This window comes from Ylistrum balloti, unplaced genomic scaffold (genome assembly GCF_031769215.1).
Source record: "Ylistrum balloti isolate Yb309-2 unplaced genomic scaffold, AGI_CSIRO_Ybal_v1 Utg370868, whole genome shotgun sequence".
Lineage (NCBI taxonomy): Eukaryota > Metazoa > Mollusca > Bivalvia > Pectinida > Pectinidae > Ylistrum > Ylistrum balloti.
Window position 1 is genome coordinate 135,686 of NW_026782496.1, and position 21,553 is coordinate 157,238.

The window sequence follows — 21,553 nt, forward strand, 5'->3', positions numbered from 1 at the left end:
TATAGACAAACAAGGAACGATATTGACAGCAGTGGGGTCAGCAGGTCTTCCATCCCTGGTTAACTTTGATTAAAAAGCAGGTGTAATGGGAATAAGCAGGTGTGGGATGACAGGTTTGAAAGTGGTGGTGGGTATACACACTACTGATATATCATACAACATGTAGAGAAATGTTACACTTCTATATATCATGTATTATCTATTGATGTCTTAGTACTCTTGACAACTCATTCCTTATCCCTGTAAACCAGAATAATTTAGCTTTTTTTAAAAGGTCATCTGTTCCTGGCTATGTAGATTTACTAGTGAAATGATTACCATTAAAAGTTTCAATAAAAAAATGGCAGGTTAATATTGTATAAGTACCACATCTGAAATATTCCAAATCACAGCATCCAGACAATCAAGCCATAATAAACTTTGGGTTCATATCTAAAATATTTGAAAATTAACTGATAGGAAAATTGGGTTAACGTTTTAACACCCTTGCAATGAGGATTATATACAGACAGGTATGTAGGGAGGACACCCATAAAAGGTATTTAAGTCTGAAATATGAAAACTAGCAATTTTCTTTATCCTTCCCCTTAATATGCGAGTAACTATTGAATGTTTTTCAGTTCTAGCTTTAAAGTGTTGGCCTACAAAGAAAATACAACTGAAAGAGCAAAATAAATGATTAGAACTTTGCACATGAATGCTGAGGCAGGATTATGGGATGGTCTGCACAAAAGACAGGTTTAAAATAGAAACATGCCCACATCTGGTTACAGAACAACTGGTATGTACAGTAAAACCTTGTTACACTGCCACGTCATCAAGCAGAAATTTGGTATTGATTTTATAACATATTGGGAATCAAAAACAATTATCAGAGCAAAAGAATCCATGGAAAGCGGTGAGCACAGCATGAAACAAGTGGCATTATAATATGATTTTATTGTAAATGGGTTATTAAAGCTATCTTAGTTGCATTAAGAATCGTGAAGACTACATATACAAATGTACAATTATCTAAGCAAGATGGCAGCTGTCTTACAAATTCAGAAACAAAAATAAAACAGATTTGAATCTCATTCTGAGGGGACAGCATTGTTATAAAGTTCTACCCATAAGAAAATGGTAGACTGAAAATCTGGACATTCCAACCTTTCAATCTATAATTATTTTCGCGCAATAAGCCCATGTCTGTAAATAAGTCCATCAATATGTTTTGCAATATCAATAGATATGCCAACAATTGGAAAAGTTTTGCCATCCCCTCCTCCCACTTTCAATGGGCTTTTTGCAGGATAAATATGGTACATTGAGTTATGTAGGCTCCACGATTCTGCACCTAATCTAGCCATTGTACATGTTTTGGTATACACTGCAGGTAACTATGAACACACTTGTCTAGCTGAGGTGATACATGCTAAAATCACTTACCATGTTTTCACCACTATCCAGTGCACAAAGATGTAAGGCCTGTAGAACAAACAGTATTTTCAGGTGACAGAGTAAAAAGTGTTTTTAAAAGTACAGATGATTCAAAGAACACTACTGGCACTAACGACACATGCAAACCTTAATCTCAAATACAAACAATCATAAAAAGGTATAAAAATGTTCAATAAAAGATATCTTGCCAATTCTTCAGTGATAAATTCAAAAATAGATTCATGTGATGTGAAGAGATTAAGTACATGCAGTCCCACACTGGTCAACTCACCCTGTTTTTACAATCAATGATGACATTCATCATAACACACATTTCAGCATACGTAATGTAATCTGTGCCCTTCCCACCTTTCTTCAGCCAAGCTTCGAATGATTTCAGTGTGCTGTTAAAAAAGAGCTGACATTAATACTGACTCCTATATAAAGGTAAATAATCCCAACAATTAAGTTACACATATCTCACCAAATATTTAAAAACCATGAAGTCAGTATCTTAAAACTGTTAAAATTTAGCTTGATTCAGGATTGTAATTCATGTGTATTTTTATTCCAGAAAAAATGAGTTCAGCTTGATCCTACGGGACAAGGTGTGCAGCAAACAGACCTCCTGTCTACCATCATACCTGAGGCCATCTGCTGGTGCTTTGTCTGCCATCATCAATATGTGCCGACGGTCAAGGTGCTTGGTGAACATCACACTTACCATTTAGCTGCAGCCTCTATCATGTCTGCCACCATCAATTTGTGCTTGGTGAATATTCCACTTACCGTTTAGCTGCAGCCTCTATCATGTCTGCCACCATCAATTTGTGCTTGGTGAATATCCCACTTACCGTTTAGCTGCAGCCTCTATCATATCTGCTGCCATCAGCTTGAGTCTGTGGTCAAGGTGTTCGGCAAACACTTCTTCCGGCCAATGTAAGTCCCGTATAAATGACTGGAGAGCATCCAGCTTCCATAGCATGTCTTCAGAGGTAGCACATCCATTTCTATGGCAAATCAATAACAGAGTTATTTTCAAAGCTTAATTTTTTCATAAGGTATGTATATATTTAACAAAAACAATCCCCTTTTCTTCTAGGGGATCCCTTTTTTTCAGAACCTATTGATCTTAAGATAAATTTATTTTAACTCAAGTGTCAACTAAACTATCAGGTATTATCAAATGTTTTAATAAGTTAGCAACAGTCCACCTGTACTTAACCCTGAGAATCCTCTTGAGATTCACCCTGTACTTACCCTAGTGGATTAAATTGTCCTTATACTGTAAGTCCCCCTGTCCTTGCCCCTAAGGGTTTCCCTTGCACTTGTCCCTGATGATTCCACTGTACTTACCCTTCTGGATTCTCCTGAACTTCCCCAAAGGGTCCACCTTGTCCTTGTCCCAAAAGATCCCCCTGTAATTGCCCCAGAAAATCTCCCTTGTACTTGCCCCTGAGATTTCTATTGTACTTACCCCTGAGGGTCCCACTTTTCCCGTTCGAAGCCCTTGTGTATGGATTGTGCTATTGAGGATTCCATGAGATCAACATAGCGTACCACTTGTGGTGCAAAAACATTTCTCAGGTGCAGGTGAAATTTTCCATTGCATAAACTCTCTGTTAAAAATAAATTCAATCAATTAGCAGTGACTTACTGAACACATTCATTAAATTTTTCTGCATTCTATTATAGACTTGTTCCAACAAAAACCAAGATGTCAAAGTTCTGAGATAAAGAAATAAGGTATTTTTACCGTCGTTCCTGAGGTAATCGTTGAGGGACTGAAACAATGGAAAGCTGTCCCATGTATCTGGAGGTTGCATTTCTAGTGCTGCATCCATGTCAACTGCGAACAGGGACCAAAATATCTCGGCATGTTCTACCAGCAGGTCGCTAAACCATGCAAATGCCTAAAAGAGATAATACATGTAACATAAACATGATCAGAAATTCACTTTATGTCTAGCTCTCCAACATTCATTCCTGAAACATAAATTGTTTGATTTAAATCATACAAAAGATATACAAAATATTCAGCATTTTAATTTTCGTGAATCAGAAATTAACTCAATTATTTTCAAAAATCAATCAGAGAAATATCATGATCACAGGAATATGTGAAATACATACAACAAATTACCATAAATTTTAGCCCATGTTACAAATTAAATAATTAATATACATTTTTTTCATGAAGGGATACATAAAGTTAGAAAACTTCACTTTTAAAAATATCTAAAAAAAGGGGAAAAAAAAGACTTTAAGCTTTTAGCACCCAGTACTAGTCAGAAGTTCTGAGAAACCAACCAAGAACAACCACCAAATAAAATGGAATCTTCGTAAAAAAATATTCAATAAAAAAAATCATAGTCTTCACTTAAGATTACTTGAAAATATATGCATCTGTAAGACACAAAAGCCCCTACTTCCTGTAAATTTGAACTTAAACTTCCCCTATTACTTGTAACTGTTACCTTTGAACTCCCTAACACACAAACTTATCAAATTATTGTTGTTGCCAATCTTTGTATAAAATTTACCTAAGTTCATATGTTGCTTGAGTGATGACAGTAATTCAGGATGGGAAGATCACAGATAATGCTATATGTCTATAATAGTGTTTTAATTTGAGATCCATTCACACCAAATTTGGTTTAGACAATGTGTGATCAATTGTAAGAATCATGTTATGACATTTCAGTAGGTTAACCTGTAGAACACTGATGACTGAAACTACACAAAAACTAGTAATCATAAAGCCTTTTAATTTTCACAGATTCTCCAGATAAAAAAAATGAATAAAATAAGAAGATAAAAGCACTGCTTAAAACCATTAAAAGTATTAATTTCATCTCAAATATTCCTTTATTTTCAAAGGACTTTTGTATCAATATAAACAATGCCTCAACACCTGTTCACACTTATGACATTTGTACTTAATATGGTCTGCAACTTTTGAAATTAGAAATAAAATATTGTTTAATCAAAAATGCGAATGTTGGTCAGCTAGATATATATGCTCAGCTACTGGCCTACAATTGAAAGAAACTGCACAGTCAAATTGCAAAGAACACACAGGGTAGCAAACACATCATACCAAATGCAAATTTTGTAAAAATAAATATTAAGTATTTTCATATATCTAAAAAAAATTGAATATACTTAAGGAAAAATAAACAGTGGATGAAAAGAACAGAAGGTTTTCATAAATTGTACAAATGATAATAGCAAATATCGTTCCTTAAACAGAGTTCCCATCATTTACGGTGATTTTGTCCTAACACTAATTTTGGTTTGTGATTGCAATCACAGATCCTTCAATAACAGTATTTGTCACACAACAAAACCAGATCATCAATTGACCAGCCTTGCAGAAATTTATCATATCCCTTCTCTTGATTTGATTGGACAAAATTTAATAAGCTCCTGTCTATCCACTTATGATATTAATGCAAACCTTGCCACAATTTAACAAGCCCTTTCCTGTTTCACTTTTCACAAGCCCTATACAAATCCAGTCACAATTTAACAAGCCTTTTTCTGTTTCCCTTATCACAAGCCCTATATAAGCCTTTTACAATTTCACAAACCCCTTCCTGTTTTACTTATCACAAGCCCTATACAAACCCTGTCACAATTTAACAAGCCTTTTTCTGTTTCCCTTATCACAAGCCCTATATAAGCCTGTCACAATTTCACAAGCCCTACCTGTTTCACTTACCGGTATCACAAAATCTAGCTGCACAACTTGCTCTACCACAATTTCAAAAGCCTCTTCCTTAAATTACTTTTCTATTCCGCCCCCAATATCACAAAAGTATTGGCTGAACCATGATAATAAGCGCCCTATCCTTACACCAAAGTACCTTGCTAATTTAGGATTACACCAAAGTACCTTGCTAATTTAGGATATCACAAACCAATTGACTGAACCATGATAATAAGCGCCCTATCCTTGCACCAAAGTACCTTGCTAATTTAGGATATCACAAACCAATTGGCTGAACCATGATAATAAGCACCCTATCCTTACACCAAAGTACCTTGCTAATTTAGAGCAGTTATTGGAGTTATGAAAGGTCAATCAGAAGTAGTCAAACAAAACCAAAATTTATCAACCAACATCTTTAACAATATATACAAAAACGATCAAAATTATACAGAGATCAAGGTAGATTAAATAACAATACATTACGATTTGACCAAGTCAGATAGATTAACAGTGAAAAATTCAGATTCCCAATAGGAAGAGACCAAGACAGATAAACTAACAATGCAAATTTCAGAATTCCATGGAAGCTATGAAAATGATGATGAAAATTTCAAAATAGCAAAATTCCAATGAACAGATAAACTACATAAGTGCCAATTAAGAAACAAGGTTTTCTATCAACTATCCTTAGCTGTGAACCAAAAGGCATGCACTGCAACCCTGTTGGTGACGGTCACACATGCATGCAATATTCCTATTTTAATTGAATGTTTGTAAGTCTTCAAAACTTCTAAAAGAGAAACTCTATTTTGGTGCCAAATATTTACCATAATAATTAAGACTGTATAAAAGGATACTATAGTATTATACAATAGTGTCTCAATGAGAAATAAAAGCTCAATCTGATAACAGGATTAATGAAAATAGCTGAAAGGAAAATTTGCACAGTGCCAAATTAATGGTAGTGGTGACTATGCCAATCAGTAGTTTACGATCTAGTAACAAGTAAAAGGATTTAAGTGTGCTTAAAAGTGTCATTTTAAATAAACTTTGGATGGAACATCAACAGAAAACATAAGGAGAGCAAATAAACACAGCAAAGACACTGTCTGGTCACCTGTGCAAGTGTGCAGCACCTCCTACTGGCTAGATTTCTGTGTATTTCTGTGTATTTGTGGTATGAATTCAATTGCGATGAGCTCCGAGATGTTCTTTAGTAGTCTAGTAGTTAGATATATTTGTGGTCAGTTGTAATGATTTCGGCAAAGTACAATTTTGTTATATATTCTTGTGGTATTTGTGGTGAGTCAACATGCAGTATTTTACAAAGCACAAAGCTACTTGTGTTTTTTGATATTTGTGATATAGTGACAGTGTGGTGAGTCAACATGCAGTATCTTACAAAGCATTCTTGTGTTTTTATATAGTTGTGGTATTGTGATATTTGTGGTGAGTCAAGGTGCAGTATTTTAAAAGCATACTTGTGTTTTGAATATTTTGGTTTTTGTGATACACTGATAAACTCAGGTATGATAAAATTGATTGTAAACTTAACTTGTCAAAGTTAAAAAAAAATTTCCAACCATGTACAAGGAAGATACCAACATCAGAACTCTCTAAGTATTCAACAGACTAACTTTCACTGAATATAGTGGTGGAATTAGGTATAGGAAATTTTGCAGATTTTGTCTCAACAGCAAATACATGTTATACAACTCCACCTCTGGACAAACTTTAGAAGTAACTCAGGGCAGTATGTAGAGTGTATACTCTTTTTTCAGAATGGAACAATCTGATACAAGTTTGTCAGTCATACCAAATGGACCATATTAGAGAAATATGCTGCAAACAACATGAAGAACAGCTAAAAAGGGGCCATAACTCTGTTTATAATGAGCAAACTGCCTGTATATAGCATTTGTACCTGTAGTAAACATTTGTACATAAGAAGTGGCCCATCAACCTGTAGTGCTCACCTGTTTCTGCAGCTTCCGAGAAGACTTTGCTGTTAGTTTTTACTTATGAACTTTCATCCATATTCCAAACTTATCATCCCTTCTTTTCAGTATTGCACAATTATTAAAAATTACAACCCTTGACGAGATGCTAATTCACAACTTTTTGTTATGATTTAAACACACCTTACTTCAACCTCACAACAACATCAATTTTATACATCAGTATAAACTTGATGGCACTTAAATCCAACATACTACTGGGTCCATATCATGACACTGGTCTTTTTGGTTATTAAGATGTTGTCTCAGGATTTTAACTCATTTGGCTTATGACTAATGAATTAGATCAAAGTAATTTGTCCATAGCCCTTCAGACAACATGTTATTGGCCCATTATAATGATTCTGGAACTCTCAAATCTTGTAAAAAGATTTCCAATTCATTTGATCTCAGTGACCTTGAAAACAAGTCAAGGTCATTCACTCAAGCATTACTACTGGCCCATTAAAAAGACTCCATGCCATCAGGTAATTCAGAAGAAGTCATTTGAAGATTTTAACTTATATGACCAAATGAACTCAAAAATGGGTTAACTTATTTGAACAAATTTGACAGCATTTCCTCCTATCACTGGTTACTGAGAAGAAAAAGAAAAAGTGCTTGAGTGGACTGATAATGATCGATACACTATGGCACAAACCAATAAATTTTTTCATCATCCAAAGCATATCAGCAAAGCCTTCATGTTTTTGTCTGACATATTGAAAAATATCCGTTTTCAAAAAATCACAATAAGGAACAATCTCTTTTCAACGTAGATAAAACAACATTTAAATTAAAAGTACTTATTCTAAAGCTTTATCTTTAAGAGATGATTGACTGTCAAGATTAAATAAAAAAGAGTTATTTTCTTTACTTTCTGTGCATTCTTTTAGGGTTATTTTGTTAAAAGTCTTGAAATTGTATAACATTCTAATGAGAAGGGAGGTAATACAAAAAAAACATATCTTAATGAAAAAAATTACACTTAAAATTCAGAATAGCGAAGGGAGACAATTCAATCAACCAAAACTTCCTGATAGAATAATTAAAAAATACTTGTATTAAAATTTCCAAACATCTAACAACTTTGAAGTGACTGGTGTGCATCGTAACATCTTAAATATCAGTTTAAAAAAAAAAAAAAAAAAACAGATAAAAATGCACAGGTGTTACCAATAGATCTAGGAAGCCGGCGAGAGAAAACAGGATCTAAACCATACAGAGACACACATTGTGATCTTTATGAAAATAAATAAAATAAATCATTTTCTGATTTATTAAGAAAAGAAATATTGATTGTATGTAGTATTTGAAGTGCAGAGTAAAAAATGTGTAATACACACTCAGGAAGTATGGGTATATAACTCACCGCGACAAACTGCTACCAGCAAAGAGGGTAAAAAGCACAAAATATGGTTAATTCATGCATGATCTGACATGAAACATATATGATATTGACGTGGAAACACACTTACGCTCTGTCCGACAAGAGGGGATACAAATGTATATAAAAATCTCTCACACATATGACAAACTTGACTGAACAGTAAGCTGGCATGGTTACAACACAAACTTGATCAACCCTTCAAACTGTGATATTAATGAAAACGCATTTGAAAATTTATTATGATTTTCAAATTGTACCTAAAAAAAATCTGCAACTTCTACTTCAATAGAATCTTAAAAAAAACCTTAAAAGAAATACAGCATGAGAGAAGAGTATATGGTTTTTTCCAATGTATTACATGCAAGCGGCAGACAATTTTATACAGATACCAGTAAGCCAACCATTGAACTGCCTTAAAACAAATACTTTTGTTTATTTCTCACAAAAGTGTGTTTTTGAGACATATGCATGCTAATTAAAAAAAAGATAAACATGGGAAAATACCATACAAGAGTATAAGTCTACCTTAACTTGGCTTTATCAAATATTACGAGTGCTGACCTTAACACAATATGAAGGGTTGACCTACATGTAATGACACCGTAGGAACACTGAAATCCCACACCTTTAATTTCATCCTTTAAATCTTTATTTAATCTTATTATTGAAATCTGTGGTAAAGGATTTCTCATTAATTAAGACTATATTTGGAATCCATTTAATATCTCAATTTCTATATAAAAATTAAAAAATCAACTCCTCAATATGTCAATTAGATTTAAATCAGTGATCATAAAAAGTAAAATTGAAGTCAATAACATTTATACATCAGCACTTTTCCTCCACCCTTATCACCCACCACCAGTACAGTCAATGGTTCAAGTACACCAGTGCTGGAAATTCAGAATCATTAACATTTTCAAATTACAGTTAAACATTCTTGTTAACATTATAAACATTTGTGCAACAGACAGTAATTTCTTCAAAAATGTCCTGAAAAAGATTAGCATTAGTATAATTTTTGAGAATTTTAATAAAAACTGATGCAACTAACTGAAACAGCTGTAATAGACAAGATTCAGTAGAGTCCTAAGTGAGGATCACAGCCGATGAGGCAAGATGTCTTTAATTAGCCTATAGTGGAAATAACTGCAGGTCAGAAACAATGACTTCAGCTCATAGTGTTAGTCACTACAGGCAAGGAACAATGACTTCAGCCCATAGTGGAAATAACTGCAGACGAGAAACACAGACTTTAGCCCAAAGTGGGAATCACTACAGGCAAGGAACAATGACTTCAGCCCATAGTGGAAATACCTGCAGACGAGAAACACAGACTTTAGCCCAAAGTGGGAATCACTAAAGGCAAGGAACAATGTTTTTAGCCCATAGAGGTAGTCCCTGCAGGTGAGGAACAATGACTTCAGCCAATAACAGAAATAACTACAGGCAAGGTTCAAATACTTAAGCCTAAAGAGTTAGTCACTGCAGGTGAGGAACAATGTCTTTCACCAATAGTGTTAGTCATTACAGGCCAGGAATGATGATTTTAGCTCAGAGTTAGTCACTGCAGGTGAAGAACAATGACTAAAGCCGATGATGGAAATTACTACAAGCAAGGACAATGACTTTAGCCCATAGTGGGAATCACTAAAACTATCTTTCATGTTTGTTTTGGTTCTGAAAAGTAACGAAATCTGAAAATGTACACTGACAAGTTGAGCTGGACATGCAGTTAAATGTTAGTTCTGAAGTGTTTCAACACTTCTTTGATCTGCCACTCCAGGTGTGGGTGACTTCTCCTGAATGTTTCAGGTGTTGATAAGTTACCTATGGATGTGTTAATGTTTTACCTACAGCAGACAACAGTTACCTTGTTTTCGCCTACATGACTCCACCTACTGGTAGGTTTCGTCTCACTGACGATAGTCAAAGTTCTGTTGGGTGTTAGAACAGAAGGCTGACAATGGAGTGGTTTGCATTTATGTGATAATCTGTCTTGTCAACAGCTTTGTCAAGCAAAAGGCCAATGACCTGGGAAAACATCTGTGTGTATATAATCAGAAACATTGAGAAGATACACAGGTTTGAATATTTATCCATTGCTGTCAAGTAGCAGGTTTAAAATCTGAAGCACTTGAAGCACTTAGTTTTCAATCATCCTATGAGACATAGGTATCTTGGGTATAAGGTGCAAGGCATCAACTCTATTGTAAGTCCCAACCCTCTGATGTACAAATATTGAATATTTCATTAGAAGACTACTGAAGTACATGGGAACAGAGGATCACATGACCGGCCTCACCTCAGCATGATGCTCCTCGTTCTGCTGAAGGACTTCAATACAGAGCTCAGCCAGGTGTAATACATCATCTAGCCTTTTTTTGGGTGTCACCTCGTCACTGTACGATTCTGTAAAAACACGAGACCTCTATTCACTCATATCTAAAATTCAACTTCTGACAAGAATCAATTGATTTTCTTTTTAAACTCTTGTTAATATTTTTGCTATGTTAAATAAATATGTGTGGCTAAGATACTACTGATTTCTTCCTATGACAAGGCAAAACAAAATTTCACTTATCTTTTACAGTGATCTTCATGTGAAGTAAGCTTGTTAAGTATTTTTTAATCATCAATTTATATTCCAGAAGATATGGATTCACATTAATCAGTATAAAGTCATGCTCATACAAATTTTCTGATGCATCCACATTGCTGCAACTAACAATACCTTCAAAAGAAATAACCAGCTTTTAAATACCTCACTCTATAATTCCTAGTATCTATGTGAATAGAAATCCAGTTACCTTCCATATCTATCTGTCTTATTGAATTAGAGACCAAGTTATCTCCCATATATACATGTCTAATGATATAGAGATAGAGTTGTCTCCCATATATACCTCTAATCAATTATAGTTATCTACCATTTCTATGTGTCTATATAAATACAGATTGGGTTATCTCCCATATCTATATCTTTAAGTGAATAGAAAAAAGAATAATCTCCCGTTACTATATATACATAAAGAGTTATCTCCCATATCTAAATGTCTTTTCCAATATAGACTGGATTTACCTGCCTATTTACAATTTTTCTCTGCTAGACTGCACTCATTGAAACCAAGACAGGCCAGAAGTGTTTTGGTCAAAGTTTTGACCAAAATGATCCTGATGGGTCAGTACAATTTGATTACATTGTAGTGATTGTCAAATAGACATTTTAATTTTTCAGCAAAAATCCCAAAAATCGCCATCTTGGATAGAAATATCTCATGTTAAACATAGATACTAGCCCATCAAAATGACAGGATTGATAACCCTGTCTGGGAGTTATAATTTTCAAAGTAAAGTCAAGAACATTTTTTAGAAAAACCATGGCAGGCAATCCAGTCTAGATTTGATATAGATAGTTGTCTTCCATGTATATTTTGGTTGTCTAAGTAAAAGAGATAGAGTTATCTCCCATATATAATGCCTCATTAAATACAAATAGTTATTTCCCATATCTAGATGTCTTACTAAATACAGATAGAGTTATTTCTCATGTATATATAGCTAATAAGATATAGACAGAGAGTTTTATCTACGTAAATAGAGATACAGTTATTTCCCATTTCTATATATCTAAGTAAAAAGAGATAAATAGTTATCCCTCATATCTATCACCAGGCAGACTCCATACCAACTAAGTCATTAAGATTCTGTTAACATTCAGAGCCTTAATCAACAGTGGCCAATCACAGTGTACCTCTGTCTCTGTAGATACTCTACCAAAATCTATATTGATCTATTGGAGAATGTGGATAGAAAAATGGAACCAAATACATCAAATGGAAAAAGGGATGTTATAGTTAAAATGACACATCAGCTGGAACTGGGGCAGGGGGTCTAATAAAAAGTGACTAATGCATAAATAAATAACACTGTTTAAAATAAAACCAATAATAAAATCAGTAAAACCACGCAGAAAAATAAAACACCAAAATATCAAAGCTCTACAGGCTATAATATCAAAGCATCACTTATTCAACTATATAAAAAGTAAACCAATGGTTTATCTCATAAAGGTATGTTGCACTGATATTCAAAAAGCTTGCCTTCCTGAAGTGGGGAAACTAAATGCCTTCTATTACAAAATTTCATTTGCAAAAGTGATTTCTTAAAAGCTAAATTTGAGTACTTGAAAATATGCCATATACCATCCAAAGAGTGATCATTAAAAAAGAAGCAGGTTTTTAGATTGTGTCTCATTTTTTTTCCAGCTATAAACACTAATCCACATATACAGTCTGAGGTTTTTTTTCTTGTGGAAGTATTAAGTTCGAAGACTTTGTAAAAAGACTGAAAATCATTTTATTCTCTGAAGCATATATATACCTTTCCATTTCAGAAAATAAAATTCTGATTATTTCAGAGAAAATATTGGGGATACTTTTTAAAACAATTACATCAATTAACTGTATAGATTTACATAAGTTAAATGACTGATCAGACCCATCATTTTGCAGGTATGTCTACAAAATTGCAAACCTTAATTTTCTCACAGTATCAACAACACAGTGAAAAGAAATAAAAAAAAATCTAAGAAATCTGACAAATGTCATACTTACCTGATCCTAAAGAGGAAGATATATAAGTAAGTATATTGAGTTAATGAGTTCAGGAAAAAAGGTCACTTAAATTGTCAAATTATGTGGATAATTCATTAACGTAGCATACCATCTGAGGTTTTCCCAGCTGTAACACCTGTTGTACTGTGAATTTTACAAATACAAACTGTGCAAAAACTGATAGAAACATCTTAGAATAGCAAATGTGATTTCCCTGAGATTTGTCTGCTGTGAAACCAATGAGAAGAGGATTTACGTCAGTAGATTTCTTATGTACTCTTCTTCCACCAGTTCACATGTCCATCAATCAATACACCGATAGAATTTAACAATCTTAGTATCAGTAGATTTTCTCATGAATTTTCATTCAGGAAAGTGCCAACAATGTATCTCATAGTTATCTTTGTTTCTGCTTTAAAAGCCACCAGATCTGAACATTTAACACAAATTCTTATGTTTATTTTTCAAAAGTGCTTCAGTAAAATAAAATCATGTTCTGTACAGAAAAGTGCTTCAGTAAAATAAAGTCATGTTCTGTACAGAAAAGTGCTTCAGTAAAATAAAGTCATGTTCTGTACAGAAAAGTGCTTCAGTCAAATAAAGTCAAGTTCTGTACAGAAAAGTGCTTCAGTAAGAGCAATGTGTGAGTGTGTGTGATTTTTGTATACAAATGTATAGTGAAACATTACTACTCTAAGACCTGTATACTGATTGACTATTTTGAACTTCACAAAACTATGGTATCGTAAAACAACTAAATTGTGTCATCAAATAAATTTTTCTAAGTGCAATATAAATGATAAATAAAATATTGTGTAGCCTGTGTCTTCATTTCAGCTGTTAGTGACAAGAGTATGAAGCTATATAATGTCTTCTGTTTCAAAAGATATCTTAGAAATTTCATCACCCCTGGTTTAAAAACAGTTGTCAATGACATGATACAATTTCTGAATAATCATTTCTATGAAATAAAGTTTCCAGAAACAAATGAACAAGCTCAGAGATAAATTACATCATATGTAATAGAAGTGGATGAATCTGATAAATGAGACAGTCCATTTTTGGTCTGTTTATTATATATGGGATATCTGGAAGCTGCAGTCTGAAGCCTTCAGTAAGGAAGGGAAACTGACTCGGCCAACACCAGGACTAAACCTATGAGGTACTAGTTTGGATAAAACACTTTAATGATCCAAACCATTCCTGAACTTAAATATGATTCACAACTTTATTGTTATTGTTACAGCTAACAGAGATTTTTTTTCTAAAACTGCAAAATAAAACATTATTTCTTTTCAAGTTTTGCATCTCTTGTTAAGAATAAAGGATGTGCTTTCTAAATTACTGTATTTTCCAGGTTATAAACTGCACCAGTAATAAAGCACAGAGACAATTTTTAACAATTTTTTCTATTTGATCCACATATTAGCCATACTAGAATATAAGTCACACCCTTTCTTATGATGAGGTAACCTTTATGTTGACCAAAGTTTGTTGATATAACAGACAACAGATGTAAGTTTGTAAATGAGTTATACACTGATAATCCTTTATTTGATTGATGTGCATAAATAGCAATTATCAAACTTGTTTGGCTTGGGTGCCTTCACAGATTATCTACGCACAGATATAGGGCCTGACGTTATGTATGTTTATTTATCAATTTCTTCATCATGGTATTGTTAAATATTAGTGAAGGCCCTTGCATGCTGACATGAAGTTACACAGTGCTATTCCTATTGTAAACAAGCATGGCGGTCATTCTAGAATTTGACCTATAACCTGATGACCTATCGACCCAAGGATGCAACAGGCTATTGTAAACTTCCCCTATGGCTTCCAACTTAATTAGAATCCAAAGCAACCACTAAAGTTCTGATGATATCATTGTGATTCATATTAAAAGGTATGATTAATTATATCGATGAGAATGTTGTTTCTATTTCAATCTTAAGATTATCCTGTATACGATTGCAAATGACAGTTCTAGACGATCTGTTTCAGTCACAAACACGTGACGGATAGGTACTCGTGAAAAACTGGTCTGCTTCATTTCTTTTTTCTTTCTGCCTATCTATTTTTGTCCACATTTAAACTGCGCTGGTATATAAGCTGCACGCCTGATCGTAAAGGAAAAATGTCAGAGCTTGAAATCCATAAAATATGGTAATTAGGTCTGGGGCCCAGTAAATCTTGATATACCATTAAAACAAAATATTTTTATTTGACTTTGATCTCATCATAGTATCTACTTGCAATGATTACCCTGTCTACAGCTATACACTACTGGACATCTGTACAAAAGAAACAAAACCATAGTGCTCTCTATAGATTTACAATAGTGACAGAGAATCACTACATGCAGAAAAATCAAGTGCTAGTGAAAATCTATTGTAAACAAAAAACATTTAATCTTGGAAATTGCTACTGTCGGAAATGTGCTATCACCTTTTCTTCCTGAATAAGCATTAATTTAATGAGCAAAAAAACATGTTTTTAATAGATTCTACAAAAATAAATAGCAATAATATTGTCAATATAGATATATTTTTTAACATACTCTACTGCCAAATAAATATATAATAACATCTTTAATACAGCTCTCAATATAAAACTGGAAATAATTTTAAGATCAGAATTTCAATTTAATGAAATACAACTAAAAAATTAAAGCATCATTTTTTTTCTACATCATTTCAACTTAGTTGCAAAACATATTTACACTGCAGTCATTACAAATTTAAAATACAATATTTTCTCTCAAAAAGCAGTTAAGCAGGCATTGCTAAATTCTCTAATGTTTTATCATGAAGTCCATGTGTTAGTGCAAGGTTTAGACCTGTCCCACACATTATATAATACACAAGCCAGACAATTCCGAATATGAGGTTATATCATTAGAAACAGGGTTCTTTCTCTGTTTTGAATACCAACCTTCGATCTTTGCATATTCCGAAATTCTCGTGTAGTTTACCAGAGCAGCATTTTCGAGACAAAGCTTGATGACATTCCGTACTTCTTCTGGTGGAACGGGTGTCACAATGTCCTTCATCAAAACCTACACAGGGACAAAAAATGGCTACAGACCAATTTATGGAAAATCAACAAGTCTAATGTTGTTACTCAAAGTATCGTTTTGATGACATGAACCAAGTTTTTTTTTTTGCAACAAGATTGGTAGACATACTACAATAGGAATTAAAAAAAAAAAATATCCAATTTGAAGCAAAAAATACAGCATGGCTCCTAATAGGGCATAAAACAATAACAATACCAACTGAAAATTCTGAATTCTGTTTCTATTTTCAGAAATTCTAGAAATATTTCTGGTCCTATTTCTATTTCCAGAAATTCTAGAAATATTTCTGGTACTATTTCTATTTTCAGAAATTCTAGAAATATTTCTGGTCCTATTTCTATTTCCAGAAATTCTAGAAATATTTCTGGTACTATTTCTATTTTCAGAAATTCTAGAAATATTTCTGGTACTAAATGGTGACTCCTGTCAGTTAAGATAAGTGTTTTTTGTTTGCTATTTGTCAGCTGATCTATCACTGCACTTTAAATTGCTACTTCAAATCCTGGTTTAGCATATCTATCAATAGTAATAAATTACCCTCTCTAAAAGTGACAGAGTTGCCTTCAGTGCCCCTTCTGGTCTTCCAAATGGAAAGCAGTACCTACAATGGAAAATTTTTCTATATATAAATATAGCTTAAACATGTTAGCTTCAAGAAGTGATTTATAGAAATTCTTTACACCAAAATCAATTTACAAAGCCTGTATGAATAAGATGCAGACACTCCTCAAGGTGTACAAACTTGACCTCAACCTGAGTAATTCATTTGTCTAAACATTGATCTATTGACTAAATTCTCTATCTCCTCTTCATTGAAACAATTCTAAACAAGCCACTGAGTTACCAGTTCTCTAGTACCTTTTCATTAGAATATATCTAAACACAAAACCCGAGTTATCAAGCTTCCTATTAATTCTAACATGAAATGTTAACATTTCAACATTGAGTAAAATTTAATATCCATTCTAAAAGGAAACTGTTTCCAAAGTATCCATGACTAATCATTCTTTTCTGTACTATAGTGCAAACAAAACTTTAAGGAATCCTGTCAATATGGTTTTTTGTAAGAATCTTGTAATTAAAGAAATGAAAGACCAAAAACAGGTAAAACACTCTAAACTATGGTAGAGTTTGACTTGTTGACACTCTTAACTTTGACAGAGCTTGACTTGTCAACACTCTTAACTATGGTAGAGCTTGACTTGTCAACACTCTTAACTACGGTAGAGCTTGACTTGTCAACACTCTTAACTGCGATAGAGCTTGACTTGTCAACACTCTTAACTTCGATAGAGCTTGACTTGTCAACACCCTTAACTATGTTAGAGCTTGACTCGTTGGGACTTACCTGAAGTGAGTGATCTGATTTTCCAGTAAAATCCTTAGCCTCTCTTTGATCTCATCAAATTTTGACTTTTCTCTTAACAGGACGGTGCCTATTCCATCAGGTCTGAAAGTATAAATGCCACCATATGTATAGGGGTTGACATGTTGTCTGTGTTAGTGAAGGTTTTATGTATGTAAAGCTAGTGGTGTTTCAGTTGTTTTCAAGGTTTTCTATCATGTATTAATCTGACAACATTATTATCATACTATTGTTGAATATGCTCCTGTCACTTTTGTATATGAATGTGAAATGTGGTTAATTAAAACATCAAAGATATCCCAGATGGATTTTGGTGCCCACCATTGTTTGATCTTTATATGCTCTTTGAAAGTTGGATCTTTTCTCTTCTTTTCTTTCCTCTGTTTTGGCTTTTAATGATACATAATTTGAACATTTCTCTAAAGAAATACCTAGGTAACAATAATAATCCTCAAATGCCAAATACAAGATGGTTACCTGTCAGCCATTTTGCTTTTGTGATCAGTCCCAAAATCAGACATGCACAACTAGGGACCAAGGGGAACCTGCATATGTTATTTTAAGGAGATCCATACTGTCCTTTTTCACAAAAAAAGGATGGTCACCTCTCAGTCATATTTTGTTATTTATTTTCTTTCTCTCTGATAAGTCCCAAAATCAAACGGGCACAATGAGGGACACAGATGATCTCATGAGAAAGATTTATCTAGTACTTCTCATGAAATAACGTTAACAAACATTCATTGTTGAATCCGAGATGGCTACCTCATAGCTTTATTTTTTAGAATTTTTTATTTGTTTATATTTTATCTCTCTGATAAGAAGTAGCAATAATTCTTCCCAGTCTGACCACAGACGACGGACCATGGACATAAAACAATTTGATAAAGCAGTGTGACCCTTCCATCCATGAAGACCATTTGATTCTACCATATCTGGGTACCGAGAAGATTTTTGAATTTTTGAGTGAATTTGACCCCCTATTGGCCCATCAGTCCCTTGGGTAGCAGTACACAGTTTCTCGGTGTGGCCATGGGTGATTTTTTTGCTCATTAGATTACCCCATTATAAAGGTTTTAATTAAAAATGGAAAAAAAAAATCCTTGCTAAAATTGGTCCTGTCATGTTAAAGTGGACAATGTGGGGTTTCATTTTTTTCAGGATAATATTTTAGCTTTGTGTTGGAGATTACTAATTGGGCAGTCTCGAATCTGTGTCTACGCACCAAAAACTAGCTTTACAGGAAGTGAAATTTTCATAGTGTTTTCATGTGGTCATGTTATGAAGAATTTCTGAGTTGGAATTTGCTGAAATGTAAGTACTTTGTTACCAAGACAGTGTTGTTGATTGTAAGATAGGTGTTTAGAATTAAATTTCTTCTATAAAGTTGTAGTGTTAGGTTGAAATTAGCAGTATTTTTGCATTTTTAGCATTTTTTCAGTAGGTAACCATGACAATCAAATGTCAGAAATCAGAGGAAATTTTTTTTATTACACAAATTTCATCTCTCTACTGTTAATGCAATTGTTATGTAGTTTATAAATATATATACATGTATTGATGTATTTTTCATAACCAATCTGCTATACGTGTATATCTCAAACATGACAAATTATTTCAGGAAAAATGCAAATTAACTGTTTACTGCTACCTTGGGGTCAGCCAGTATCAATATCTGCATACCGTCATGCTGTCATCCTTTGCTAGTAATTCTAACTAAGTTTGAAATATTTCCAATGGAAATTAAACAAATTATGCTCAATATCGTATTTTTCCTATATAAACTATAGAAAACTTCTATGGAGTCATGAAATTCATAATCTTAATAAAGCACCTTAAGAAGAATATTTTTGAAATTTGAATCAATTTGTCTCCTACTCCTTAACACCACCTCTCAGGCCCTTGAGTGGTGGGGACCATATAAATTAATATTTTGATTCATCTTTGGCCAGGGTGGGTTTCTGAAAATTTTTTTCTGAAATTGGTTCTGAGATTTTAAGAAAAAGTTGACAATGTCAAAACTTTAAGGATAAAGGAAATTACAATAGGTCACCATGAGACTTAGTTTCAGGTGACTGAGAAAGGAAGGAAGGAGATAGGATCTACTTACTTTTTTTTGACGGATGTATGAGGTGCAAATTTATCATCTTTCTTAGACATGCAAAGCACATACTAACCTATTTCCATGGACATGCGAGGCACAGAATGCAAAGCTGTAGTGTATGAGGGTAGGGTCGATCATCACACCCTGCTCTGCCCGCTCCAACAGGTCACTCAGGTAACACAGGTGGCGATGACAGCCACGGACACCATATCTGGCACAGTACTCATCTAGTACAAACACCTGACCAGGACTGAACCAGCCCTATAAGATAAAGGTCAAATCCTTATGAGTAAGGGGGTCATCAATTTTTTATTTTAATATTTATTCAAAACCTTCAGCAACCAGAATAAAAAATTCACATGAAGTATTCTTTAAATAGGAATATATCTGAAAGAAAGGTTTATCCGACAGGGACGTTGAGAGAGGGCAAGAGGGATAAGGAAAGTAAGCAAGTTACATATGTTATAGGTCTTTATTCTAGTAATTTCTTGTCTAATTCAACTACAGAAGCTATTGTAATTATATAGCCATTGGCCCATATCTCTTAATAAGTACATCCATTTCCTGTACAGTTCTGCAGAAATACTACTCTATACAGGAAACCATTGTGGTTTAACTTTGCCCATTTTCACTATTTTGTCAATAAAATAAATATAAAATGATAGTAAATGTTTTAAGTTAAAGCTTAAATATACAGTCAAACCTCGTCACCTTGAAATAGTACAGCCTAAATACCCCCTTTAAGTATTTTAGTAGTCTTGGCCAAATTTCAAATCAAGCATTCAACGTCACTTGAATAGAGTAATTGGATAACTCAAAGTTTTCCTACAGTCCTGTAGACTTTGAGCTAATGAAGTTCAACTGCCTGTTATTATGCTTTGAGGGGGAATGAAACACTGGACAAAGACAAATTTTTTTTTAATGAGGGATGAAAACAACCCTGGAGAAATGTTTCTCTCAAATGTAGTATTATACTGTCAGGTCATAAGCAAAACTGTTCTTTGATTCAGAGTGTATGTATGGGCTTATTACAATATAAAGTAACTGTTCTTTGATTCAGAGTGTATGTATGGGCTTATTACAATATAAAGTAACTGTTCTTTGATTCAGAGTGTATGTTTGGGCTTCTTACAATATAAAGTAGATCAAGCCATTGTAAATATCTTCATGACAAAGTATTTCATTGTTTCAGGGTTAGGTGACAGTGACGAGTGTCAACAGAGGAAGATAAAACATGAGATTTACCAGACAGGTGTAGGCATCATTGAGTCTGTAGTCTAGTGTCAGAACCTGCAGTGTTGTGAACAACTCATGGTGGTCAAAGATACAAGGGTTTGCCTGAACAAACTCATCCAGGCCATGCTTTCTGGCACGATCAGCATCTGTAAGGTCAAAGATACAAGAGTTAGCCAAAACAAACTTGTCAAGGTCATGTATCTGGTACAATTAGCATCTGCAATGGTAAAAAAAAAAAAAACCTAGGGGGTTAGCTTGAACAAACTTGTCCACTCTCCTGTAACAGTCGAAGGTACAAGCCATCTGTTTTTCAGATCAGTCTCAAAATTGAAAATACAAATTTTCAGAAGACTCATTCTGTACATCTAAAGAAGTAATGATATCAATCTTTCACTATCAAAATGTAAGATGGCACAACTAGGGACCACATGGAACCTTTATATGAAATTTGAGAAAGATTTACATAGCACTTCTCAGTAAATAGAGATAACAAAAATTGTTTTAGGATATAGGATTGGCCAAGGGCAAAAGCTGTTAGGAACACACCAGGTAATAGAATCTCATTGATTTAAATCTGATCACCAGAAAATATTTACATATCTGTAACTTTTAGAATAAAAAAAATATCTGC

General features: G+C 33.7%; 1 protein-coding gene across 1 annotated transcript in view; it reads right to left on the reverse strand.

The window, feature by feature from the left end:
• Window positions 1-21,553, reverse strand: part of LOC132559146 (calcium-dependent secretion activator 1-like) — a 95,540-nt gene that overhangs the window by 12,068 nt on the left and 61,919 nt on the right. Inside the window, exons 11-23 of the mRNA XM_060223756.1 lie at window positions 20,932-21,068; window positions 19,760-19,947; window positions 17,565-17,666; window positions 16,754-16,817; window positions 16,072-16,195; window positions 15,586-15,594; window positions 10,827-10,933; window positions 8,504-8,515; window positions 3,176-3,332; window positions 2,897-3,038; window positions 2,274-2,429; window positions 1,712-1,823; window positions 1,429-1,467 (exon numbers count right to left, since the gene is read on the reverse strand). Coding sequence (XP_060079739.1) covers window positions 1,429-1,467; window positions 1,712-1,823; window positions 2,274-2,429; window positions 2,897-3,038; window positions 3,176-3,332; window positions 8,504-8,515; window positions 10,827-10,933; window positions 15,586-15,594; window positions 16,072-16,195; window positions 16,754-16,817; window positions 17,565-17,666; window positions 19,760-19,947; window positions 20,932-21,068 — 1,349 coding nt within the window. The remainder of the gene's footprint in view (window positions 1-1,428; window positions 1,468-1,711; window positions 1,824-2,273; window positions 2,430-2,896; window positions 3,039-3,175; window positions 3,333-8,503; window positions 8,516-10,826; window positions 10,934-15,585; window positions 15,595-16,071; window positions 16,196-16,753; window positions 16,818-17,564; window positions 17,667-19,759; window positions 19,948-20,931; window positions 21,069-21,553) is intronic.